Source organism: Sabethes cyaneus, chromosome 2 (assembly GCF_943734655.1).
Source record: "Sabethes cyaneus chromosome 2, idSabCyanKW18_F2, whole genome shotgun sequence".
In the NCBI taxonomy this organism is placed as follows: Eukaryota; Metazoa; Arthropoda; class Insecta; order Diptera; family Culicidae; genus Sabethes; species Sabethes cyaneus.
In genome coordinates this window covers 182078462-182105980 of record NC_071354.1, presented here as the reverse complement: position 1 = coordinate 182105980, position 27519 = coordinate 182078462, and the positions used below count along the sequence as shown (strand labels likewise).

Here is a 27519-nt window from a genome sequence, read left to right as displayed (position 1 = left end):
GGTTACTAACCTTGACTTTTTCCGTGCTGGGATGCTCGTGCAGTCGAGCGCCCTGCGCTAGCAGCATCAGCTTGGTAGAATGACTGCGCGTATGTCGTGCCCCCTCAGCTGAGCCATTTATTTGGGTCGTCACCTTTTGGTTTGGAACACCGACAAACACAATCTAATGGATTCTGCCCCTACCGTGTTTCCGGACCGGGGTCTAGGTTTTATGCGTGCACTAATAGAACACCGCGACAGATCGCGAGCCCTCACTCCATGATCAGCAACCTCAATTTTTTCTTCTGCTTTTCACTCTCGTAGCACTCGTCACAATTAACGAATGGTATCGTTGTATTGTTCTTTAGCACTCTGTACCAGCGTCGAGCGAGATAATGGGCTTCTTCGACAATTCTCTTCAAGCCCGTCACACATTTACGACCGAACGTATATGTTCGCACTAGCACTCATTTCTGTTTTCTTCGCCTCCCGATTAACGATTGTAGGACCCGAGACTTCCCTTCTTCGAGCGATATTATCGTATAGCACCACACACTACGCGAAATTACACTCACGCCGAATCATATTCGACCCAAAAGTAGCAGCTTTTATAGGTTGTAGCCGTTGTAGCATTTAACAATATTACACGAGCATGCCTGTTTCACAAACTTTTTCCATAACTTCCGCTTTTTGGCATCTGGCTATACACCATAGCCACCATAGCTCTATTTCTATACTCACCATCACGGTTTTCTCGATTTTTCGAGCAGTTCCGGATTTTCGATCAGTTTTGTCGGACATTAAAATTTATCTGGCATCTTTGGTATGGTCATGGTGTTTGAGGGTGTGTGAAGTGAAGAGAAATTAATTTTGTTTGAAACCAAGAAGCATATTTCCTTAGAAAAACAAGTTTGAATTGGCTATTTTTGGGCACAATCATTAGTGGCGTAAGAGATTTTAACTTATCACGATTTTATTTAAGATTTCATCATTATTTCTTCTGTATGTAGCGACACTAAGCAGCAAAAAATCGAAAATCGATTGTTTCATATTCAAGTGCTCCATCGTTTTTTTCTGAATAAGGAAATATGGCAAACGTATGTGAACCATTAACACTCGCCAAAGGTATGAATTAACAAAGATGAGTTACACCTGAGACTAAAAATAATGTTCATTCTATTATGATACATTTTCTGCAGATGTTAAACGTTCTATTGAATTGTTGGAAAATCTACAGCGTAGTGGAGAAGTACCAGCAACTAAGCTGGCTGCACTACAGAAAGTACTGCAAAGTGATTTTTTGAATGCGGTTCGTGAAGTATACGAACATGTTTATGAAACAGTGGACGTTCAGGGTTCGCTAGATGTACGTGCTTCTGCAACTGCAAAAGCTACCATTGCTGCTTTTGCGGCCAGCGAGGGGCATGCTCATCCGCGAGTAGTTGAACTGCCGAAAACGGACGAAGGTTTGTTGATTTACTCATAATCCCTTTTTCTTACTAACTTCGTATTGGATTACTTGCTTACATTGCTAAAAACAATCAAATTGGATCCCCATTGATGGCACTCTAATTTTTGGCAGGTCTGGGTTTTAATGTTATGGGAGGAAAGGAACAAAATTCCCCAATATATATTTCTCGTATTATCCCTGGGGGCGTTGCTGATCGTCACGGTGGGCTAAAGAGAGGTGATCAGCTGCTCTCGGTAAACGGAGTCTCAGTTGAAGGTGAAAATCACGAAAAGGCCGTTGAACTACTAAAACAGGCTGTTGGATCAGTCAAGTTGGTCGTTCGATATACTCCCAAAGTGCTGGAGGAAATGGAACTACGATTTGATAAACAACGTGCCGCCAGAAGGCGCCAACAATATTAATTAGTAAACTATTTGTGTTCATCATGTTAATCATCTTTAGACTATTGTAGGAGTGTATCATGTACGTTCAAATCTCCTATGTCTCATATAAATGGGACTTCATTAGCATCATTTTCATGATTTCTAATATTCGGATATTTCATATTTATTAAATGCCATGCTTGTGTATTTTCCAACCGTTTATTTTCACTAACCAACGAACACCATCTTGAAGATTTTAGTTGAACATCAGTGAATATGCTTTACAGCTATCAAAGTTTATCAAATAAACCTTATGTGTCGTGTTAGAAGATGGTTTATGTATACTTCAAAAAGAAATTTCCTGATTTCCGTTTCAACAAGCGAATAAATTATTGATCGTACTTCTCTATGAGGTGTTTGATGCCGCTTTCCTCATACTGACTACGACTTATGCAGGATTTAATAAAACTAAGTGACTGTGAGTACTGCTGTCCTCCAAACCAGGCATACGAGACGGGACTGAAACACAAAAGTCATAATTTTTGTTAGTGTTAATCTATCAGAGCTGATTTAAACTCACTCTTTCGGTACAGTTACGTTAACAATGAACTCATCTGGTGCTAAAGCCCGTACTTCTTGCTGTATTCGGGTCTGCATACCGCTGAACAACGCGCTGCCTCCACATACCACAATGTTACTGAATAAATGCGGTCTCGTTTCTTCCGGACAGCTATTAATAGAGTGTACGATTGCTTCTGCTATTCCCATCTGCGATATCCCGATATCAGAAGGATGAAAGAGCACTTCCGGTATTACGAAGCGCTCATTATTCAATCGTAGTGTTTGCAATTCATCATTGTCACTGTTGCCGTTATCTAGCGTTCGCATGAATCCTCTCCGAATTTGTGTATAGTCCGGCAATACATATTCTCTAATGATGCTATTTTCCGGATACCGCTTTCTTGCGATACGCATATCTTCGTTGAAGTTCTGCGATACAAAACAGCTGTCTTCCTTAACTTGATTTATAACATATGATTCATCCATAACATTCAATTGACGATATGAAATGATTTCCTTCAAATGATTCGTCAAAAGCTTTCCACCTACATCGATTCGTCGAATGGCTTCTTTTACTTTGGATCCTTTAATGAACGGAACGATGTGCGTAAAGCTATAGCCCATATCAACCACCACGCAACAGAGAGGCTTCTTTTTATGCTCACCATGAGTATAGTGAAACGCTGCTAAGTCAACTGCCGTAGTTTTGCACACCGCATCACAGTCGTATTCCTCGTAAAGAATCTCCAACATCGCTTCTTGAATAGACTGAAAATTAAACAGTGGCTCCGTAATCAGCAACGGAGTTTCAGAAAAATTTACTAAGCAGCATTCTTGACTGAAGATATAGTCCCATACGGTCTTCTGTATGTCCCAATTCACCAGATAGCCCCGTTGAAAGCAAAGTATATAAAACAAACCGGAAACGTCCCGGCACTCGTCGATCTGGCTACCGACAAATGGACGCCTCCGTTCCGATTTTGCTTTGGTGATGCAGTTTGGAACAATTCTGCAATGCTTTTTCATATATAGAGAACGAGAATAAAAGGCAAATAATGTATACTTACTTGGGTGCATTCCATTCGGACATGCCAACTTTAGCGAAAAATGCACCGTTGTCCAAAACAAATACATTACTATCAGACATTTTTGCAGCAACGGAGTATTCAATTTTGCAGACTTTAGAATAAAATAGACAGCAATTCTGGTAAAAACAGTTTGCAGTATTGCATATCAGCACATAAACTCATATCCAATTCATTTATTATTTCATCAGTAATTCACTTCACTTAAAATATGTTTCGTACGGGGTCTCAATGCTCCCGGTTTCAAAACGAACAAGCTGAGAATAAATTAAAAAAATTGTGATTATTTCGTTCGCCAAACAGTACAGATGATTCAGTTATACTAGAGCAAGATATTCGCTCAAAGCGACATCTATGAGCATCTAGGAAAATATGTCTTTAGGGCTGTAACCCTTTTTGGCATTTCTGGCGATATTTTTTTAATTTTTATGGGTATTTAAAATTTGCTAGATCAGAACGGAAATGAAACACAGCAAAATTTGAACTTTGACATTAAAATTATTATTTCTGCGTTAAAAATTTTACTTCTGTGCTAACATTAAAACTTTTAAGCGATAATGATGCAAAAATATATGCAGAATCGTGTTCGTGTGGAGCCATTGCCATTAAAGCCATTGTCGCAGAAGTCATTTCGTTTCGACTTGAGGATGTTTAGTCCATGGGAAAATTTTTGGTAACTGTCATTCCGAAATTATCTTTTGTTCGCTTTAAAATTATTTCTCGATTCCATTAGTTTTAAAATTTGTATATCAGTGGCGCAACTTGCAGACAAATTTGTGTTAATAGAAGTAAACAAAAAAGGTTTCCAAGCCTGTTCGCTGATTCGAAAGGTTTGCATTTACAGGAAGCTTTAAATTGCGGTTAGCTGGAAAGATGAAGTTGGTCAAGGATACGCTGACTAGATTGTGGCGATTTTGCGAATTCTGTTTCTCAACGGTGAACTACAGTTTACTACAGTGAAACACGTCTTTACGCTAGGGATAGACGAACAACTCACAAGCCGTTCAAACCCAAGTAACCGCTAAGCACTGAATTAAGCTTGAAAACTGCTCTATATTTGCAAGTTGCATGCTGCCAGATATAATTCAGTATTGTCAATGCGTAGCAGCTTTAAAACACCATTCTTAATGCTGAATTAAAAGTTATTTGAAGCACTATGAAATGCTGATTAGATGCTCTAAGCAAGCTTTATTGCCGTTACCGGCAGCAAGAGATTTTGAACGCTGCTCACGTGGCGCAGGCGTTGCACTATTCCTGCAAAGCCACATATGGGAGTGTAATTGACAGATTGGCGATTCAATTCTCACCAAAGAAAAAAAATCACAAAAACATCTTGAAACATCATTACAGGATACGGATAACAGAGAGGGGAGATAAAAAAGGACAAACATATATTTTTTCCATTTTTAATGTTTAGCGATTACCGTGGACCCCCGTTCGTTTGACCGTTTTTAATCTGAACACTTTTTAATTTGAACCCCGTTGGTTTGCACGACGTGCAAATTAAAAATGGTTCAAACGTCATACTCAATATGACATCATTTGCTTATGCAGACAATGCACATAAACACGATTTGCTTGTGCTGATCTAGCGTGTTTAATCTGTTTCACATTGCGTTTTCCCAACGATTATGGTAGAAATCCGAGCGGAGAATGAATATTCGCTGTTTGCAACTGCCAACTGAATCAAACCACCAAAACAATAACAAAGAGTAGGGCAGCCAGTTCACACAAGTTCCAGCATATTTAGGGTTACCAGTTGTTCAAATTAAAAATTAACCCCGTTAGTTTGCATGAGGAATCGTTCAAACGAACGAGGGTCCACTGTAATTGTTACGCAACAGGCGTTACGTTTTATGACATTTATAAATATTCAAGCTCTAATGCGGCTCTATGTTTCGCCAAAACCGGCTTTTTAATAGCGTTTTATAAGCATATAGATCAAGGCTGCACGATAAGGTGTGCGCCACAGGCTAATAAAAAGCTAGATTTCTGCTTCTTTAAGTGCTGGTTACTTGGGAATAAACCGGTTCACAGGAAAGAGCGTTCAGAAGAGCCGCTCTTGAAAAAGCGCCGCGGTTCTCCAAGCGTACCCGAGGTGAGGGTGGCACGAAGAAGCTTCGCAATTTACCGAACTGCGTCAGCTTGGTGGACAAACGAACCGTAAACCATGAGCCGCTCAGTTGAATCGGTTCGCGGCAGCAAATGAACCATTCCGATCCGCTCACACAAAAGAACCTTTTTGTCCATCTCTACTTTTTGTCGGAAGATTAGATCACTGCGACCATTATTTTGATCTATTATCTCTATTTTACCCCGCTCGATCTATACATAGATTAAATTATTTAAACCGCACTTCTCACCAAACGGGACCCTGCAGTTTGGAAGTGCGACTGCACAACATTGCGACATACTAAAATCACTTAGAGTGACTATATACAGAGTGGCGACAATGTCAAAATTGGAATGATAATTATCTGTCAGTGTCATTCCAATCGAGCAGACGACCTATCCAACGCGTATGCAGGAAAGAGAAGGAAAACCCTTGGAAAAACCGCATTGCATACATTTGGGATGACTTGTCGCCACTCTGTATATAGTCACTCTAAAATCACTGTAGTGAGAAAAAGAAAGAACAAAAACGGCGATCTTGCTGTTTTGTTCCGTCATATACATTGGCATTTAGGGAAAATGATCCAAATTTAGCTGCCAGGCACAATATTATTTTAATACTTGAATATATGGCCAGAATCGAAATCAAATGTATTCGCTAAACAAATTTGAAGAACCGCAATTGGGTGCGGTTAAAGTATAGGTTTGAGCTTGAGCTTTTGAGCTGAAGGCCCCCATACACGTACGAAAATGTGAATTCATGTTCAGCCAACACTTTCGCCAGTGTGTGAGCGCCACGAACCTACCTGAATGACCTACAAACATCTTGTTCATATTCAACCCAATATATGTGCACATGCCTAGGGGCTTGAACATGGATTTGCTATGGGCTTAGCCTTAGACGTGGACATAACCGTGACTATGCGAATAATGGTCGATCGCTTGAGTCTGTTCAAGCGTCAGTCATATAACTTTCGATTCACGATGCAGCGAAGGGAGAGTTTTTCATACAGGTTGTCCAAAAACGATGAAGTGGGCCGACCTCCATGTTTTCAGGATCCGGAAGGCGCCGAGCCAAAAAATACCACAGTGGTCAATAAAACCCGTTACTGCAAGTTGTACCGAGAGTTGCGTCGTGATGGATGATGAGATTTACATCAAAGCGGATACAAAACAGTTGTTGAGCAGAAGTTTACGTTGCTACATCACGGTTGGCCGTTCCCGAGGATATAAGAAAGAACATGGTGAACAAATTCGCCTAAGAGTTCTCGGTTAGGCATACCATATGTGGACTCAGTATGATAAGCCAGCCGTACATCACGAGAGGCATCATCAACGGGTTAATCTTTCAGGACGAATGCCTCCAAAAGCGCCTGCCACCCTTCCTGCGGTCTCACGGAGCCGACAGCCGAGACGCACAGCCGGTGTTAAACAGGCAAGGCTGCAGTGGTGCAGCGCTCAGTTACGCTCATTAAACCGCACTACTTCATAGAAGCAAAAATGTCGTGTATGTAACTTCTATCAAGCTGAGTGTTATATGACTTGTTATATGCCTTTTACAGATCTTGCTTCTATGACACAGTGCAGTCCAATCCCAACAGACATTTTTGTCTAAGAACAGCTAATACCCGTAGAACAAGCGCTTAAGAAACTGTTATTATACAACAAAAATGTTCCTTAGAATGAGTGTTACCTTATTGACAGAAACGGATATTTACTATCCACCTTTTCGCGCGCTTATGGCGGCTGGTGGGTGCACTTTTCGACAATATTTTTTTGCTTTTGGGAAGTCCGCTCACGTGCGCTTGAAAGTTGTACAACAATCAAGGCTGGAAATATCAACTTAACGTGAATTAAGTTGCATTCTAACCCACTAGCCGCCATTACGCACGCGAAAAGTTGGATATACAGTTCTGCGGACATTTCGGGCTGTAGGTTTCAAAAGGTCGCATACCTCGAAGGATTGATTATTCGACCTTTTGAAAACTAAAGCCAGATTTATCGTTTGCAAGTCTGAAGGAGCCTCCGAATTAACGAGCAGAAAAAACAAAGGGGGATTCATTATTAGCGCAATATTTATTTGCAGCATCATCATAATGGCCTTCACCCGTCATTTCAAGATTTTTGGAATCAGTCGAACATTTGCAAGAAAATTCACATTACAAGAAAGCTATGCAATACAAACCGCTGACTTCGTAACCAATCACCGTTCGCCACCGAATAACAACGAACCGTTCAGTAAATGTATGAAAGTTGTGAAAGCAGATTAACCAGACTTTCGCTCATAATTCTGTCCCTTTTTAACTAGAGGTTTTGATAGCTCTGAACCGGCAAATTTTAATACATGAAAAAACTGCATCTCTCCAACTGCAGTAGGTATAGGTAGACGGTTGTGCGAAGAGTGTGGAAGGTGAAGAATGATCGTACTAGACGGCTAAGGCTGAGACAGCAAATTTATTGTTCTCCACGATTTCATTCAGCAGCACGGACGGAACTGCGCTAGCAGCAAGTAAGCACTTTTCGGTTTGGCCACGTCTACTCCCTCTTGTCTGGACTCTGGAATGGTGGAGGTGCAGCCAATTTATAGTTAAACTGGAAAATATTTAATCGGTCATTGCTACAGACGGGGTGTGAAATAGTGAATTACGTTCGGGAATTAGTGTGTTTCGCAGTGCTTTGTACAAATTGAGTCACTAAAAATGGCTCCAGCGACAGTTTTGTTAGCTATTTTTGGCTTTATACAGTTCTGTTACGCCGGTGAAGCTGACGTACTGGATCTGACTGATAGTGATTTTTCCACTCGGATAGGATCGTACGATTCGGAAACCTTGCTGGTCATGTTCTATGCCCCATGGTAAGTAAACTTATTTTACATCTATTTATATTAGTCCCCTTTATAATATGTTCTACATTCCGGAATATGTTGAAATAAATGCGAAATGTTTCATGATTAACCATAAATTCTAGTCCTCTAAGGAACATTCATTTTGATACTTCTTCATCTTCTCATATTATGAGCATATTATTGATAATCGTATCTGAACATTGATTGAAAGTATAAAGTAGATTTCGTACTAATGAGTCAGCTTCAAAATAATGGAAGTAGTTAAAATCGCCTATAAAAAAAGAATCGGTTTTAAATGATTTCTTTATTAGGCTATGTAGATGATGCAAAAGAACATTAAAGTTGATCGTTAACCTTGTCCCGTACAGGTGCGGCCACTGCAAAAAGCTGAAACCGGAATACGCCAAAGCAGCCGAATTGCTGCGTGGCGAAGATCCGCCAATCACCCTGGCCAAAGTGGATTGTACTGAGGGAGGCAAAGACACTTGCAGCAAATATTCTGTTTCGGGTTATCCCACGTTGAAAATCTTCAAAAACGGCGAAGTTTCACAGGAATACAATGGACCACGTGAGGCCACTGGTATCGCTAAGTACATGAAATCTATCGTTGGGCCGGCTTCTAAAGATCTGTTGACACTGGACGCGTTTGAGGCTTTCCTACAAGTGCAGGAGACTAGCCTGGTTGGTTTCTTCCAGAAAGAATCCGATCTCAAGGGTACCTTTTTGAAATTTGCCGACAGCCAACGAGAACGGCTACGATTTGGCCACAGCAGCGCAAATGATGTATTAGAGAAGCAGGGCGAAACTGATGCCGTTTACCTATTCCGCGCTAAGCAATTATCGAACAAATTTGAACCGGACTTTGTCAAGTTCGAAGGCAAGACCAAGGACGATTTGAACACCTTCGTAAAGGAGCACTTCCACGGACTTTGCGGAGTTCGCTCTCGGGAAACTGTTAACGATTTCAAAACACCATTGGTTGTCCTTTATTACGCTGTAGATTACGTTAAAAATCCAAAAGGAACTAACTATTGGCGCAATCGGGTGCTGAAAGTCGCTAAGGAATTCGTCGGCCGAGTTAATTTTGCTGTCAGTGCTAAGGATGACTTCCAGCACGAGCTGAACGAATATGGTTATGACTATGTTGGAGATCAACCATTAGCACTAGCCCGTGATGCTAAAAACCAGAAATTCGTCATGAAGGATGCATTCTCGTAAGTGCTTTAATCTTATTAACCTACTTTTTGATTAAAAACCCAAAATGTTGAAAAATGCTATGGTATTTAAATTAATGGAATATAAACGGCTTGTGCCTGATTGATATGGCATTGCATTGTCAGTTAGAAAATGCTGCAAAGCAAAAAAAAAGCGTTGGCAATCGCTAAGTACGTGATTATCTCGTTGCATAATAGTTACGCAAAGTAACGGCTCTGTTTCGTTCTGTTGCATTAATAAGAGCCTTCAAATGCAAACAATTATTTCTTTTTTTTCCTTTATTCATAGAGTTCCAAATCTGCAAGCCTTTGCCACTGACCTGCTGGAAGGCAAATTAGAACCATACGTGAAATCGGAACCTGTACCGGAAAATAACGACGCCCCAGTGAAGGTTGCCGTTGGTAAAAATTTCGATGACGTGGTAGTAAATAATGGCGTTGATACACTTGTCGAGTTCTACGCTCCGTGGTGCGGCCATTGCAAGAAGCTGACACCAGTATACGATGAATTGGCAACTAAACTGAAGGACGAAGAAGTTTCTATTGTTAAAATGGATGCAACTGCTAACGATGTACCGCCGACGTTTGACGTTCGTGGCTTCCCAACACTGTACTGGTTATCGAAGGACGATAAGAGCAATCCCACTCGCTACGAAGGTGGTCGTGAAGTAGATGACTTCGTCAAATATATTGCTAAACATGCTACTAAAGAGCTAAAGGGATGGGATCGTAAAGGTAATGTAAAGAAAGTAGAGTTATAATCTCGTGGATACGAAACGAAACGATAAGTAATCCGTATGAAACGCGGAAGCATGAATCAATCGTGTACTAAACTATAATTGTCATTTTGAGTTAAAAAAATCGTTCCTTTAGAATCCCATTTTCATTGAACACTTTATGCGGAGGTTGTAACTATCATTTAAAAAAAAATTTGCTTCCAATTAATTGAACCATGTATTGAAACCAACAAACACTGATAATGTCAAGTGAAAATTTGATTATTTGGTAAGCAGCAAAGAATGCATTTAGTTTATATTTAAAAAAAAATAAAATGCTTCATTGGTCGAAGCGTTGTTTGAGATAAGGAGTAAATCGTTTTCCCGAATCGTATCGTGTCTACTTTTTTTTAGGAATGTATGCAACACAGAATGTATGGTTCTTCGTGCAGTGCATTTCAAAGAAACAAAACCGAATAAATAAAAATCTGACATTTTTGGTTAAAAAAGTTGTTAAACAACTGGAACTGAAAGAACATTCCATCCTGGAAAGAACATAGGAAAAGTGGCAAACTATTGGTAACGAAACGAGATGTTGGAGCTGCCAGAAAAAGACTCCATTGTTGTGAGTAACGCTAGTGCTGGGAATGTTTTCTTGTGGAAGCAAAGAATAGCTTAGGCAAGCACGACACGAGAATTTTCTTCAAAACGATCAATAGAACCGGACCATGCCAACTTCTGTTTCGTGTATTGACAGAGATGAGAACCTGATTACCGAAAGATGGTTGACTATATATAAAATCAAAAACTTTCCTTCTCCTCAATATTTAAAAAATAAGTTGCATGCGTTTCGAAGCTCTCGAACAAGAAATTTTTTAATTCCGCAGTACAATACAGCGCATTACGGCAATACTATATTTGTTAGGGGCATTGCTTATTGGAATCTACTTCCAAACGAAATTAAAAACAGTTACACATTCATTGCATTTCGGCGAGATTGCATGGCCTGGTTCAATAGAGAATATCAGCAAAATTAAAATTAGTTTTTACGTATAAAGTGTACAAATAGGAAGAACTGATTTAAAAACTAGTTGTAGTAATTTAAAAGGTTTACCTTACTCTGCAACAATTAAAGATAATAAAGATAACCAGACTTTGTACATAATAATGACTGAGGTCGTTACAGGAAACCATTCTCTTGCGAAGACCAGAGCGGTTCTCGAAAGACGCTCCAAAACGAACGAAATGTTCAGCTTGCGACAGATTCTCGTTAAATTCCGGGAATTCAACTTGCAGACTCACTATCTGTTTATAGATTTTAAGGCATACGATTCAGTTGAACGACACGAGCATTGGTGAATTATGTTTGAACATGGTTTTCAAATAATATTGATCAGGTTGATAACTACTACCCTTGACGGTTCAAAGTCAGGCAACAGAATAGCGGGTCCGGGTGAGATATCGACCTCGTTGGTAACGTTAGACAGTTCGAAGTATGTTGACGGGCTATTGTATATGCTATTCAGCATTGCGTTGAAAGGTGCTACTTGAAGGGCAGGCGTGCGAAATCTTACATGCTTCTAGGATTCCTGCTAGTTCTGTGTGCATACATTTTGTATTGAATATTTGTTTATTTGTTGGTGTAAAAATCATCGGACATCTTGTGGTCCGATACTACGTATAACATAAAACACATAAGGATACATTAGATTATCCACGCAGTGGCTGTCTAAATGCCGTTGCTGTTATGTGGAAGTCAAATAATGTCGCCGCCGCGTTGAAGCTTGCCGACATGAAGCGGATGGGGTCATGTTGCCCATATGACACATTACACTGCGGTAAGAATAATAGATTCCTCGGCCGAAATGATCTTTCTGGTGCATATAAGTTAAGCTGCTGCAAAATGTTCGGGGCATCTGTTTCACCGGACAAAATTTTCCCGACAAATACGGCTTGTGCTTCGAATCTTCTTCGCTCTAATGTTTGTATTCCGAGTAGCTGGCAGCGATCCGCGTATTCTGACAACTGGTGTTCGTTACGCCATGGAAGAAAGCGTAAAGCATTCCGTACAAATCTTCGTTGGACGGCTTCAATTTTTGCAATCCAGTTAGCGTTGAATGGACACCAAACCACTGAGTTAGACTCAAGAGTAGAGCGCACCAGCGTACAATACAGTGATCGAAGCAAATAGGATCCCGAAATTCTTCAGTGATCTTGTAGATAAGTCCGAGCTGTCTATTAGCCTTGGCAACTATTTCGTTGTAGTGTGGCCTAAAGATGAGTGACATATCCAGAGTTACGAACCGTGTCTAGCTACAATCTGACCACACATAGTACACTTGAATGTAACCGGGCTGGACTTGCGTTGGAATGAAATCGCACAACACTTCTCGATATTGACGGTTAGTAGATTATTGGAGCACCATTGCAGAAAAATGCCAACTAAGCGCTGGAGCTCTAAGCAGTCAGCAGTATTTCTGACAGTTTTAAATAGTTTGATATCGTCTGCATAAAGCATGCGACAATCTTCTGGAAGCAGGAGCGATATGTCGTTGATAAACAGCATAAAGAGCAGCGGTCCTAAATTGCTGCCCTGTGGAATGCCAGAGAGGCGAGAAATACTCGGATTGCACTTTACCCAGCTTAACGTAGAGCATTCGATTTAACAGGCAGGATCGAAACCATCGTACAAGGCTGGAGCCGACACCAAGTTTATCCAGTTTAACCACTGTGGTGCTGTGGTCAACACGGTCAAATGCAGCTTTTAGGCACCTACGCTCATGTTTTGTAAACATTTTGCTGCGAACTGCACAAGGTTTGTAGCAGTGGAACGTTTTGGATAAAACCCATGTTGATCCAATGAGATGTAATGCCTACAGCTGGCGAAGAGGGCATCATTTCAAATACTTTCGAACATGCGCAAAGAGATGTGATGCCTCTGTAGTTTTTTGCATTTCGTTTGTCACCCTTTTTATGCACTGGAAATATAGCTGAAAGCTTCCAGGAAATAGGTTCTGTTGTAGTGATAAATTGAACAGCAGGCATAATGGACGGATAAACACAGCAGCACATTTGATGACTTAAATGAACATTTAAGTTTGTTAATGGCAGTTTCAACGTGACGATCTGTAATCGCGGGTAGACTGAAATCCAAGACATCTCCAGGAGTGTTGCATAATGCTGTATTGATTTGCGCGGTTGTAGCAACGAAATCTCGGAAATTGTGCTGAAAATGTTGGGCGAAAGAAGTACATTTTTCTGGCATCGTGCTGCCATGACTATCTCCCAAAAACGTAACTCTAGGCAATCCTTCCTCTTTCCTTTTGCTGTTAACGAACGACCAGATGATTCTCGGATTTGATCTGATATTATGCTGCATTCGATTGGTGTACCGTTTGTATAAATACCGGTTATATTTGCGATATAGGTTACCAGCACGATTAAAATTCTGTTTCAGTGAAGCATTTCGCAATCTGCAGTATTTCCGTAAAGCCTGAGCTCGCTGTCGCTTGAGTTGTCGTAAACGTGGATCCGACCACGGTAGTTTACGCAGCGGTCTGCGGGGAGGAGTGCAATGGACTAGTGCATTATTAACAGCATCGTTAAAGTAGGCGATTGCATCGTCGACAGAGGGATTGAATTCCAGAAATCGCCATTCGATACGAGACATGACATTGTTCAAAGACTGAAAATCAGTTCTGCGAAAGTCCAAACACGGTTCAACTGGAGTATATTCGAATTGTATGGGCAAGTTCTGGTTTATCGTTACATTAAGCGCTGGATGATTAGGATCGAGAGGTACAAGTGGCTCAACAGTTTCGAACAGCTTACAAAGGGTCTCGTTGTTTGTTAGAATTAAATCAAGAAGACGATCGTTGGAATTGATCACGTGATTGATTTGTGATAGACTGTGCAGATTAAAACCATCTAACAAATCGGAACTAGCAGCAGTAATATTTGAATGGAGATAGTCAATGGAAGTGGCGTGATTATTCAAGTGAATCCATCGCAGTCCGGGATCCGGGTTGATTATAATCTCCAAATAGCAACGACAAATCATTAGGCTGCAAACTAGACACAATAGAGCCGATGGAATTAACATGGTCTTTGATAGCGTTTGGCGTCAGTTTGGCGATCCGGGGGCAAATACATTACACCGACACTATTTTTGCGAGTTAGTGTTTTGATAATCACCCACAGCTGTTCGATTTTGTCACTAACTGGAGTCGGGCAACATAGCTAATTAGCCGAGTGGAGACAGCAACTAAAACTCCTCCACCGCGTGTCTTGGTACTGTTAAGGTGATTGCAATCGCATCGGTAGGTAAACGTTAAAAAAAACTACCAAATAGTTGCCCATGTTTCGGTTAATACAATGGCGTCATAGTCACATTCGGTAGCGGCCAAGAAAAAGTTATAGATTTTGGTCCGTGTCGTATCCCGTCATTAATTCAATAAATTTTACCGCAAACTAACACACGCGATCATTTCAAGTTTCGCCAAAAGACTGATCTTAAATTCTTAACTTTATTGCTCGCTTTCACAATTCTCGGTTAACGCTCCGATATGCGATCGTATGCGAGCCGAAACAGCTTCTCCCTCTCACTCTAGTGTACGGACGCCAGACGTCGCAGTAACGAACCGACACTGTCTATCAGCAGCGTATATAAGGGGTATATAACTCGCCTTTGTTTCGTGATACTTCTCAGCAAAGACAAAGTTTATGCCAACGCCAGGCTATTGAAACACATAGCCAGTTTTTCAGTATTGCTTTCTTTCAGCATTCTTTCCATGTCTGAGAAAGCTTACAGGATTTACGTCTCTTTTGCGATTGTCTCTTTTTTCATAATATACCACATATCTCCTACATTATCCTACACCTCTACTCTTCGTTTTATCTCTTTCGAATACCTTCTGATTTATTTCGCTTATTTTTTTTGTTATTTATACAGTACTGTTTCATTTAAAACGCCAAAATGCTAAAACGACAAAACACAAACGTGCGCTTTTAAAATTTATCGTTAACTGTGTCATTCTATTATCAAAAATTGATGCTCTTAATAGATAGTCTTAAAGTGAGGTTAAAATAATCGGTCTTTCAAACATGCTTATCTTTTGATAAATTTACGTGATTTGTCATGTTATTTAATTTTATAATACTTTCAGACCATTCGGAGTCCAATTGCTCCTTATCGGCTCTTTATTAAAAGATCTCAGTGTCCAATCGCACTGTAACTACATCTAGGAGTCCTATCACTCCTTTCAACTCATTCGGAGTCCAATTCTCCGTATCGACTCTTAATTCAACAATCTCATAGTGTCCAATTGCACTTTTACTACATCTAGGAGTCCTATCGCTCCTTTCAACTCATTCGGAGTCCAATTGCTCCTTATCGGCCCTTTATTAAAAAATCTCACAGCGTCCAATTGCACTGTTACTACATCTAGGAGTCCTATCGCTCCTTTCAACTCATTCGGAGTCCAATTGCTCCGTATCGACTCTTAATTCAACAATCTCATAGTGTCCAATTGCACTTTTACTACATCTAGGAGTCCTATCGCTCCTTTCAACTCATTCGGAGTCCAATTGCTCCTTATCGGCCCTTTATCAAAAAATCTCACAGCGTCCAATTGCACTGTTACTACATCTAGGAGTCCTATCACTCCTTTCAACTCATTCGGAGTCCAATTGCTCCGTATCGACTCTTAATTCAACAATCTCATAGTGTCCAATTGCACTGTTACTACATCTAGGAGTCCTATCGCTCCTTTCAACTCATTCGGAGTCCAATTGCTCCTTATCGGCCCTTTATTAAAAAATCTCACAGCGTCCAATTGCACTGTTACTACATCTAGGAGTCCTATCGCTCCTTTCAACTCATTCGGAGTCCAATTGCTCCGTATCGACTCTTAATTCAACAATCTCATAGTGTCCAATTGCACTTTTACTACATCTAGGAGTCCTATCGCTCCTTTCAACTCATTCGGAGTCCAATTGCTCCTTATCGGCCCTTTATCAAAAAATCTCACAGCGTCCAATTGCACTGTTACTACATCTAGGAGTCCTATCACTCCTTTCAACTCATTCGGAGTCCAATTGCTCCGTATCGACTCTTAATTCAACAATCTCATAGTGTCCAATTGCACTGTTACTACATCTAGGAGTCTTATCACTCCTTTCACCTCATTCGGAGTCCAATTGCTCCGTATCGATTCTTAATTCAACAATCTCACAGTGTCCAATTGCACTGTTACTACATCTAGGAGTCCTATCGCTCCTTTCAACTCATTCGGAGTCCAATTGCTCCGTATCGACTCTTAATTCAACAATCTCATAGTGTCCAATTGCACTTTTACTACATCTAGGAGTCCTATCGCTCCTTTCAACTCATTCGGAGTCCAATTGCTCCTTATCGGCCCTTTATTAAAAAATCTCACAGCGTCCAATTGCACTGTTACTACATCTAGGAGTCCTATCGCTCCTTTCAACTCATTCGGAGTCCAATTGCTCCGTATCGACTCTTAATTCAACAATCTCATAGTGTCCAATTGCACTTTTACTACATCTAGGAGTCCTATCGCTCCTTTCAACTCATTCGGAGTCCAATTGCTCCTTATCGGCCCTTTATCAAAAAATCTCACAGCGTCCAATTGCACTGTTACTACATCTAGGAGTCCTATCACTCCTTTCAACTCATTCGGAGTCCAATTGCTCCGTATCGACTCTTAATTCAACAATCTCATAGTGTCCAATTGCACTGTTACTACATCTAGGAGTCTTATCACTCCTTTCACCTCATTCGGAGTCCAATTGCTCCGTATCGATTCTTAATTCAACAATCTCACAGTGTCCAATTGCACTGTTACTACATCTAGGAGTCCTATCGCTCCTTTCAACTCATTCGGAGTCCAATTGCTCCGTATCGACTCTTAATTCAACAATCTCATAGTGTCCAATTGCACTTTTACTACATCTAGGAGTCCTATCGCTCCTTTAAACTCATTCGGAGTCCAATTGTTCCTTATCGGCCCTTTATTAAAAAATCTCGCAGCGTCCAATTGCACTGTTACTACATCTAGGAGTCCTATCGCTCCTTTCACCTCATTCGAAGTCCAATTGCTCCGTATCGATTCTTAATTCAACAATCTCAGTGTCCAATTGCACTGTTACCACATCTAGGAGTCCTATCGCTCCTTTCAACTCATTCGGAGTCCAATTGCTCCGTATCGACTCTTAATTCAACAATCTCACAGTGTCCAATTGCACTGTTACTACATCTAGGTGTCCTATCGCTCCTTTCAACTCAATCGGAGTCAAATTGCTCCGTATCGGCTCATAATACAAGTCATAGTATTCAATTGCACTGCTACAACTACAAATCATCATTATCAACAGAATTTATATGAGAAACTACTAAGCAATTTATTTTAAGATTTTTCGTACCTTTCATTTTGTCAAATCGATACTAGTAAAATAAATATCCAAATCAAACTTTCAAATGCACTGCTCCCTTTGTTCAAAAATTTACCTTCTTGAATCATTGTGCTGCACTGTTTCCGACCAGATTCATTTGCTCATATTCTTCTCGTTTTACCAAATCTCACTAAAAAATAGTTAACCTATAACTCGCTGTATTTAAATTTACTTTTAGATACAGTCATTTGTAAAAAAAATAATGATATATTTCAATATTTCTCTGACGAATTCGTTGGCCTTATTTTAACAAGAAACTCTGTGAATGTAAGCTCAACAAGTCTGAAAGCAACAACAAACTTTACCATTTGAAGCGTTATAGACAACGAAATAAATGATTTGAAGTTAATTTAGAAAAATCGTTCCTATTATTGCAATAGAGGTTTTCCGTCAAAATTTTTTTTTCCACTAAATGTTCGGTTTTGACTCTTAGAAATGATACCCATATAAAACTTTCTTTATTAAAACCTCTAACTAATGTAAAAATGAAAAACTAAAATACGTATTTTTCAACCCGTCACTTCTCGGATGTATTACATGCCTTTTTGTACCAGTGTCCTCTATTTTCACCACTTCGAAACCATTTATGCCACTCTTTACTCTTGTGGCAAGCAACGCACGAAACGAAAAAGAAGGTAATCATTAGCTTCATTCGTTTTGTCCTTTTCACTCAACCGCTGATACACATATGTCAATATCTGTTGTGCAATGCTGCCAGAAAATCTGAAAATTTTAATAAACAGTGCAGCCGAAACGAATTTTTTAAAACTCAACATTCGTGATTTGGTGAAAAGAAACTCACCATTCTTGCAATTTACATTGTTTGAAAAATCGTAGTAAATTCTAGAGTCAACGAAAAAAATATATTTTTGCACCATTATCACTCGTATTGGGAGTACTTTCGAGAAAAAATAAGAAAAGAAGGGGTATGATCTGACGGAAAACCTCTATTGAATTTCCGTTCGGCAAAATATAATTCAATTCAAAGTGTATTTAAATTCTTATTTCAGAGTCCAATCGCTCCATATCTATTTATAATTTAATGACCCACAGTATCCAATCGCACTGCTCAGTATTATCATCATTCATAAAAAAATCAGACTACCAAACAATATATTTTACCAAGCTTTTCTTACCTTTTTCATTGTCAAAATACTTTATTAAAACGAATCTTTGCTTCATATTCCTCCATTTCCCAATCCGAATCAAGTCTACACATGCATTGCTCCTTTTGCTGAATAATTTACCTTTACTTACATTCCACTTCGGGTGCCATTTACCTTTACTTACATATCACTCGTAATTTCGTTTTACCTAATCTATAACTCACTGTTGTTCGATAACTATCCAACGTAAGCTTTACGCCGATGCACGCGAAAAATGCCGCAGTGAGCCACGCACTATCTATGCACTTTTTTTTTTAGCATTTCCCCCTTAATCATGTAGCAATATCAATGATGAAATCCATAAACTGCATTATTACTACTTTATTAACATCCATGTCTCACCATAATGCTCTACACCACTACCCTCACTCATACCGCACAATTTCTTGCTTCATCAACCGCTATTCGCTATTTTGTACCTATCACACCTTATTGGTAAAATAAAATCTTCTCATATCACAGTCGTTAATTTACATCAAGCATTTCCCCATCCAACGCAAAACAAAAGAACATTTTACTATTTTCATCCACTTATTCTCATGAAGGTTCTGCTGTTCGATGGCCGAAAAATTAATCATCGACGGGAGCGTCTAAACTGCGCCATGTCGTATCCCGTCATTAATTCAATAAATTTTACCGCAAACTAACACACGCGATCATTTCAAGTTTCGCCAAAAGACTGATCTTAAATTCTTAACTTTATTGCTCGCTTTCGCAATTCTCGGTTAACGCTCCGATATGCGATCGTATGCGAGCCGAAACAGCTTCTCCCTCTCACTCTAGTGTACGGACGCCAGACGTCGCAGTAACGAACCGACACTGTCTATCAGCAGCGTATATAAGGGGTATATAACTCGCCTTTGTTTCGTGATACTTCTCAGCAAAGACAAAGTTTATGCCAACGCCAGGCTATTGAAACACATAGCCAGTTTTTCAGTATTGCTTTCTTTCAGCATTCTTTCCATGTCTGAGAAAGCTTACAGGATTTACGTCTCTTTTGCGATTGTCTCTTTTTTCATAATATACCACATATCTCCTACAGTCCGAAGCCCGCGGACGGTTTGGTAGAGAATCCGAAACCCAGGAACATCATTGTCGGATTGGTAGAGGTTAACTGATGAATGCCTGCAAAGTGCGGAGGGATCAGGTACCGAATTAATTTTGTATATTGGTCGAATCATCTGACAATTGATATTATTTTCATGAAAAATTAAATCTAAAACTAAGACTAATGCAGCATCATTTGCCGAGCACACAGTCTCGTAGCGTCGTTCTGCGCAACCCGCTCATGAAACCACTAACTCGTGAGCTAACAGCCTGCCTATTGCGGCTCTGGCTATAGCGAAGCATTAGGAGTGGGGGGTAAGCCCGGCACCCTAAGTGAAATGATAATTTTGTCAGATCTGAGATCAAATACAGTGGACCCCCGTTCGTTTGAACGATTCCTCATGCAAACTAACGGGGTTAGTTTTTAATTTGAACTGGCAATCTTAAACATGCTGGAACTTGTGTGAACTGGTCGCCCTACTCTTTGTCTATTGCTAATTTTTCCTCACAGAATCAGTGTTTATTCTGTTTTCAATAAGTTATGAGACTGTCAGTGCTTTTGATCGGTTATTTTACGAAATACAGTAAACAGCCAAAAAAATGGTGTTCATCAAGCAGTGCGGGTTAAACCGGCACCCCATGGGAGTAAGACCGGCACCTAATTTTGTCAATCAATTTAATCGACAACTACTAAACCGATTTGTAAGCGGTCACTACCTAATGAAAAGTGATAATGTTCAATACGTTGTTACTGAATTTGGTTGAAATCGTTTAACGAGCCACCAAAGATATGGGCAGAATACGGAATACGAAACCGTGAACACAAATATGAGAATGGAAGCAATTTAAAATTAACTAAACCCATGATGTGCCACCTTGAATCACATCAGGATTTAATGACAAGCACAATGAAAATCAAGTCATGGACCTAGAAATGATCAGATCCCAATAAGTACCGTAAACCTCCGGGCAAACGGCCAGTTTTTTGATTTGTTAATCAGACGATAACCAAAAATACGGTATATGTTCGGCAGAGTTTACCACAATAATAGATAAGATCTTTTTTCTCTATAAATGATTTTAAATAAATTCAAGATGATTCAGGGTGAGATAAACGCAGAATGAGCCTTGCCGGGGACAGTGCAAGTGCGGTGCAAGTAGCCTGTCTTACCCAGTTCGAAGGGTGCCGCATGTTTTTTTAAGAAGGCGGTTTTCATACATTTGACGATTCATGATTAGCTTGAACTGTTTATCTATCTTTAAAATAAAAAAAAAATTTAAAATTTCTGAAATAAGGAATACTAACATGTTCAATGTTTAATAACACAATTAATTAATGCGGTCTAGTAAAACTCTAGGGGTGCCTGTCTTGCCCCAGTGTCGGTCTTACCCGCAATAATTACTTACTTACTTAAAGCTCCAGGCCGTGGTTTCCTCTGCTGTACGAAGAAGTCGTCTCCATTCCACTCGGTCCATGGCCGCAATTCGAGAGCCACGTAGTCTGCGTAGGGTCTGCAGGTCGCCTTCCACTTGATCGATCCATCTTGCTCGCTGCGCGCCCCGCCGTCTCGTTCCAGTCGGATCGTTATTGAGAACTTCTTTAACCGGGCTGTCGTCCGACATCCTCACGACGTGCCCAGCCCATCGCAGGCGACCGTTTTTTGCAGTGTGAGCGATGGGGTGTTCCCTAAGCAGCTGATGCGCGTTCCGTCTTTCAGCTGCACTCCGCCGTAGGCGGTGCGCAACACCTTCCGTTCGAGAACACTAAGCGCGTTGGTTCTCCACGAGCTTAGTCCATGTCTCATGGCCGTAAAGGACTACCGGTCTAATCAGTGTCTTGTAGTCTTGTGTGTTAACTTCGTGCGGTGGCGAATTTTGTTCGATTGCAGCGTCCTACGGATTCCAATCCAAAATAGGCACGATTTCCTGCCCTAATGCGTCTTTTTATTTCTCTGCTGGTGTCGTTGTCTGCGGTAACCAGTGAGCCCAGATATACGAACTCTTCTACCACCTCGGTTTCATCTCCGTCTAAATGAATCCGGGGAGGGAGGTCAGCATTCACAAACCCGCACTACCCCTACAGATACCGTTTTCCCTACCCTACCGTTTTCTCCGGATTATTTAATTTTCTCGGTCTAATCTTTTAAATAACATAAATAGTTTATGGGGAGCAAGATGGAGAGCATTCATCTCTATAGTTGCTCAGTTCTTTCGTGCAAGATAACCTACCTTGAATACAAGAAGCACACCCGCGACATTGCTTTTCTGTGGCAAGTTTTTTGTTGCTTACAATTATTCAATTTCTACTATATAGAGCCCTAGAGACTATAGACTCTCAGGTAAAGACGAGTGCTTCCATAGTTTAAATTATATTGTTAAATAGTTTTGCCAAGGGTGTAAGCAGTACTTCCGAACAGAACTTTAAATTGTGCAAATTTAAAACGCTATTTTCCCCGAGAATTTTAAACTCTGAAGAGCGAGATTAATTTTGGACAAGAATTCTGAAATGTTGATCAAATGACACGTACCTATTTGTCCTATAGGGAATATTAAATCAACGAATCGATTCGATTTTTTTACCCATTTATTTCAAAATACAAAACTGTTAATGTAATATTACAAAACTATGAAACACATTCAATTTTTAAACAATTTTGCGTTGGTGATTTTTTTGATGTAATGACTGCTCTTTACTTTTGTAAAATTATAGTTGCAAGACTAAAAATTGAAACGCACACTACTGATCGTTCGACGGTGGATCTGGGTTGGTACAAGGAGCGGATGAATTTGTGTCCTTCGTCTCATCAGGCGTTGGAGTCACCGAAAGGTCCGTCGCTGGCAGAACACTTGTGATTGTAATGGCATCCTTGACCAGTTCTACCTTGACGAGCACCTTTGAGAACAGTTGAATGGTGACCGGTGGCATGTTTTTGTTCTTCAGGATACAGTTTCGCACGTTTTTAGACTTCTCGATAACCTCGATTTCGGTACCTTTCGCTATTCGCTGTTAGGTGAATGAAATAAAATAATATTAAAGGTAAAAGCTACTAACATTGAACAACGTGAAACCCACCTTATAGTTTGTACGTAGCATGTGTCCCGTCGTAATTAGCACCAGATCCATGTGATGCTGGGCAATGTCCAAAACAGCCGCCTCCATATTCAAGGTTTTAACGGTACGCATATAGTGCTTGAAATATAGCAAACAGCTCGCATCACCAGCTAGTTTGGCGTTATACTTTTTGACGTTGCAAACCCCAGTCAGTTTGCTGAGCTCCTCTGATGTCCGGGTGGGTGGTTTCTGTAGTTCTAAGGCAGCTGCAAGTACACGATGTACCATACAGTCGGCGTACCGTCGAATTGGACTGGTGAAATGGGTATAAATAGGAATGGCTAGGGCATAGTGATAGAATTCTTCGTCGGTAGAAGCGAATCCCGAGCAGAAGTATTGAGCACGAGTCATTGGTTTGGCGATCATCACATTTAGCGCAGTTCGAGCCGCATCCGGTTGTGGGCAAGCTGCGATAATAGACTCGATTGATTGTGCTACAGATTTCGACGAATCTACTTCCATGGTGTAGCCGTGTCGAGCTAACATTTTGGCCAGGTTATTCATCTGAATTGCCGACGGACTGACGTGATTGCGAAGTATAGATCGGTCGGAAAATTTTGAACGACAGAACTCGGCTACTGAAGAGTTGGCGAGAAGCATGAAATCTTCAATCATCTGGTTGGCTGAACGCAGCTGGTATGTGGCGAAAGCTGTCGGTTTGCCACTTTTCGGATCTAGCGTAAAGGTCAGCTTTGGCTGATTTATTTTCAAGCAACCATTTTCCATTCTATTTGCTCTAAGCTGAAGCGCAATTGATTGCAGTTGATTAACTATTCGGCTGAGAAAATTGGGCGTGTAATCGTGCAAAATTTTAGGAAAATCTTCCAATTTCAAATCTTCATTGGGGTTTTCCAGCATAATTTGTGCATGTTCGTAAGCAAGCTGAGCACAGGAGTTGATGATGGTTTTAGCAAACCTGGTTTTAACGATTTTCGCTTTCGGTGTAATCTCCCAGAAAACGGAAAATGCCATTTTGTCTTCCCCTGGCAGCAAAGAGCACAGGAAACACAAAGGTTTTGGCAGCATGTGGTATACGTTGTCTACCATATAAATCGAGGTGGCTCTAAGTTTAACTAACTCATCCAGTTCAGAACCTTCTTTCAGGAAATACGACACATCGGAAATGTGAACTCCTATTTCGAAGTTGCCGTTCTTAAGGACCTTGCAGCTGAGTGCATCGTCCAAATCTCTAGCAGTTAGCGGATCAATGGTAAATACGCACTCTTCGCGTAGATCGGTTCGCCGTTCAATTTCCTCAGCAGGAATTTGAAATGGTGCCGTGGGCAAACTTTTGATGATTTCCTCCGAATATGGTGTCACATCTAAATCATACTCTACCAGAATTGCACAAGTCTCGACATCGAGATCGCCGCACTTTCCGATCGATTTCAGCACGTTTCCAATTGGAACATCGTTTTTCCAGTTAATGATTTCCGCCTGATAAATGACTGATTCAATTTCACTAAACTGATTTTTGAACAACGCTTCCGGCCAATTTTGCTTGTAAATTCGCATCATGGGAATACGATGATCCCTGGGCATGAACTTGACGAACTGACCCCCATTAGGTGCAAACGGCAGAAAAGTACCAACACACAAACGACTGTGACGTTTTTCCAAAATATCCACAACGAATCCCCAATTATTCTTGGGTCTTTCCTGTTCGACAAATTCCGGTAATTGTATATCGTCCCCATTAATACCCTCGGCGTCGTTGTTGGGAGAACCGGATCCCTTTGGTGACGCATCCAGTTTCGCTGATACTTCGCCATGTCGAACGAAAACTTTTACAAAGTCTCCATCCATGGCACATTTTCTCAGCAAAATCGAATGGATAAAAACGTCCGCTTCGCGGGTATGATCATCAACAAAGGCTTGCGCGTTATTGTTCATATTAACCCGCAGCACTCCCTCGACTATGTAACCGACATCTTCGGAAACGAGACGTTCTACCAGCTCGTCTAGCGCCGCACGGTTTTTCTCATCAAGGAAACCATTGGTTTCAGCTTTGCAAACGTTTTGCAATGTTAACTCTTTTTTGTAATCCTTAACGTCCGTAATCTTACCGTTGTTTAAAAGATACGACACCTCGTCCTCGAATGTGCGACGCTCAACTACCTACGAAAATCAAATAAAACATAGGTATTAGCAATTGAACAGATAATATTCAGTAGTCAATAACTCACCTTTCTCGTACTTTGAATTTTTTCCGAATCCACAACCTCCAGAAAGGGTCTACGTATATCCTCCTTTTCGATCGCTTTGGACTGTGGTCCGAAGCAGTAGTTTATCGCGTTCGATTTAAGATCATCAGCATGTGATGCAAACGTTGGATCGATACATCCGGGTTTGTCCGGAAGCAGCAACCCGCGTGCTTTCCCAAGCTTCTGCAAATATTTATCACGAGTTTTAGGCTTAAGCGCCAGTAACGTGAGGAGCAGCGAATCGTGTTCTGTAACCACTTTCTTCGAGGTTGCTGTCGCGTTTGTGGACTCACTTGATGTCTTGCCAGCAGCGTTTTTGTTCTTTTTTTGCTTTTTACGGTTCGAACCAGTTGAAACAGTTGAAAGATTTGACGTGCTACCGTTTGTATTCACGGCGTTGCCTATATTGCTTGGTCCAGCCTGGGAAGACATTTTAAGCTTAATCTCCGCTATTTTGTCCAGTACCGCAGGAATTTTCTCCGATAGGTCACTGCTACTACTCTTCGATGACGATTTCGCATGATTCGGCTCTTCAACGCTCCGGGCGGGCTGAGCACCGTTTTTATTACTACCTTTCGCACCGGACTTTTCTCCTGTGTTACCATCCGATTTGGCCATTGGTAACGTAAGAATTCCTTTATTTTCTATATCTAATTTACGACATTGTTCTTTACGGACGTTCAACTGGTGTTTGATATTTTCCAGTTTTTTGCTTATTTCCTTTTTCAGTGTCTGAGAGTTATAATGATTACGAGCTTTTCTGGTTTCCTGACTTGCTTCTGGCCTATTAGAGGAATCTAGGGAAACAAACTCGAAACCACCGGCTGGCTCGTAAGCGTTCGAAACGGACGGGGATGCTCTATCGTTCGGGGTATCGTCCGTAAGTGGATCCGACGATGGCTTCGTATTCGCTAACATATTAGAAGTGGATATTTTTATTTCTTCGCGAACTTTACGAAAAATATCCTCTTGTGACATTGATCTGCAGGTATATTCACTTTAAGCCGGAACGGAATGTCGCAACAAAGTTGTTGAGTAGGTTACCCTTAACGTAATCAAAACGGAAGGGAGCTCGAATTGTCACGTTGTCTGATCGCTAGAATAACGGAGGGAATTGATTAATGACAATAGGGAGATACTATTTTGAAACAACACATATAGAAATTAATTAAACACACGTTAAAGGTCAATGAAAAACGGCTTTATCATACAGAAAAAAGCTATTCAATTTCACAGCTGTATCCGCTACGCTCAATGAGAATCTCTTCTTGCACAATATGTTGAAAGTAAAAATTTGGTTAAAATTTCGCTTACCTATCAAAATGTTAAATACTCGGTAAAGATTGAATTGAAATTACTTTGTAACTTTATAGAACATCGTAACGAAATTAATGAAACAACAAAAAACTGCAATTACATACTTGAACAAACTCATGTATTTTGCTTCAGTTCTTGTACTTCAAATTTACGTCGAAAATATATACGAAAGAGAGAAAACTATATATATTTTCCTTTTGCGCTTTTTTAATGTGCATTTGCTGGATTTGACATCTCGCTGCGAGATTTCCTACAGGTGTGAAAAGGCTTTAAAATGTTCCCATATATGCCGTCATACTTTGTCAACACGGTCAACACATCGTCAAAGTGGATTTGCCCGTTTTACCGTTCGGCAAATTGGTCGATTTGTTGTTCGGCACATTTGAGTTCGAGGAGTTCGAGCTTGCGATGAGGTGAACAGGGTGAACAAAAGCTCCATTCGTCAATTGGGTCCTAAAATTTGTGATAAAAAGATGATTTTTTTAGAAGGAACGATAAAGCTTCCCATTATGACTACCAGAGTATAGTTTTTTCTTTTTTAAAAAGATGCCGAGCATTAAAAATTAAAAAACAAAAATATTGTAATTTATTCTCCCTTGACATTAGAGATCATCCTTGACATAACGAAAATAACACGTTTCTGGCAACAATGATAACTTTTTGTCACTGGCAACTCTGGTTTGACATTAGAGCAGTTGATCGTTTTGACAGTTACAGCTTCGCAGTTGTCTCTTGTGCTTGTCTGCGTTTTGCTGGTCGTGAGGAAGTGGAACATCAAATTTGTACTAGTTATCGGATAAAAGTTTTGATTCGGGCAATGTATTCCAATCCATCGATTCACGGTGCTAGACTTTG

At 40.5% G+C, this 27519-nt stretch overlaps 5 protein-coding genes across 5 annotated transcripts in view; 2 read left to right on the top strand and 3 right to left on the bottom strand.

Annotated features, from left to right (window-relative positions):
• The window catches only part of LOC128737532 (acireductone dioxygenase), a 389037-nt gene that overhangs the window by 103138 nt on the left and 258380 nt on the right, over positions 1–27519 (bottom strand). The window lies entirely within an intron of this gene.
• LOC128737530 (protein lin-7 homolog C) lies at positions 815–2135 on the top strand. The gene is made up of 4 exons (XM_053832195.1): positions 815–926; positions 990–1104; positions 1179–1445; positions 1562–2135. Exons 2-4 carry the CDS (start codon positions 1068–1070, stop codon positions 1849–1851), a joined length of 594 nt encoding a protein of 197 aa, XP_053688170.1. The 5' UTR covers positions 815–926; positions 990–1067; the 3' UTR covers positions 1852–2135.
• Positions 2030–3666, bottom strand: LOC128737526 (actin-related protein 6). The gene is made up of 3 exons (XM_053832190.1): positions 3441–3666; positions 2393–3382; positions 2030–2331 (listed from the first exon to the last, which is right to left on the bottom strand). The coding sequence occupies exons 1-3, from the start codon at positions 3518–3520 to the stop codon at positions 2202–2204; spliced, it is 1200 nt and encodes a 399-aa protein (XP_053688165.1). The 5' UTR covers positions 3521–3666; the 3' UTR covers positions 2030–2201.
• Positions 8024–10847, top strand: LOC128737524 (protein disulfide-isomerase A3). The gene is made up of 3 exons (XM_053832187.1): positions 8024–8424; positions 8784–9629; positions 9919–10847. Exons 1-3 carry the CDS (start codon positions 8270–8272, stop codon positions 10388–10390), a joined length of 1473 nt encoding a protein of 490 aa, XP_053688162.1. The 5' UTR covers positions 8024–8269; the 3' UTR covers positions 10391–10847.
• Positions 22617–26761, bottom strand: LOC128737519 (DIS3-like exonuclease 2). The gene is made up of 4 exons (XM_053832177.1): positions 26662–26761; positions 25330–26443; positions 23105–25261; positions 22617–23035 (listed from the first exon to the last, which is right to left on the bottom strand). The coding sequence occupies exons 2-4, from the start codon at positions 26323–26325 to the stop codon at positions 22769–22771; spliced, it is 3420 nt and encodes a 1139-aa protein (XP_053688152.1). The 5' UTR covers positions 26326–26443; positions 26662–26761; the 3' UTR covers positions 22617–22768.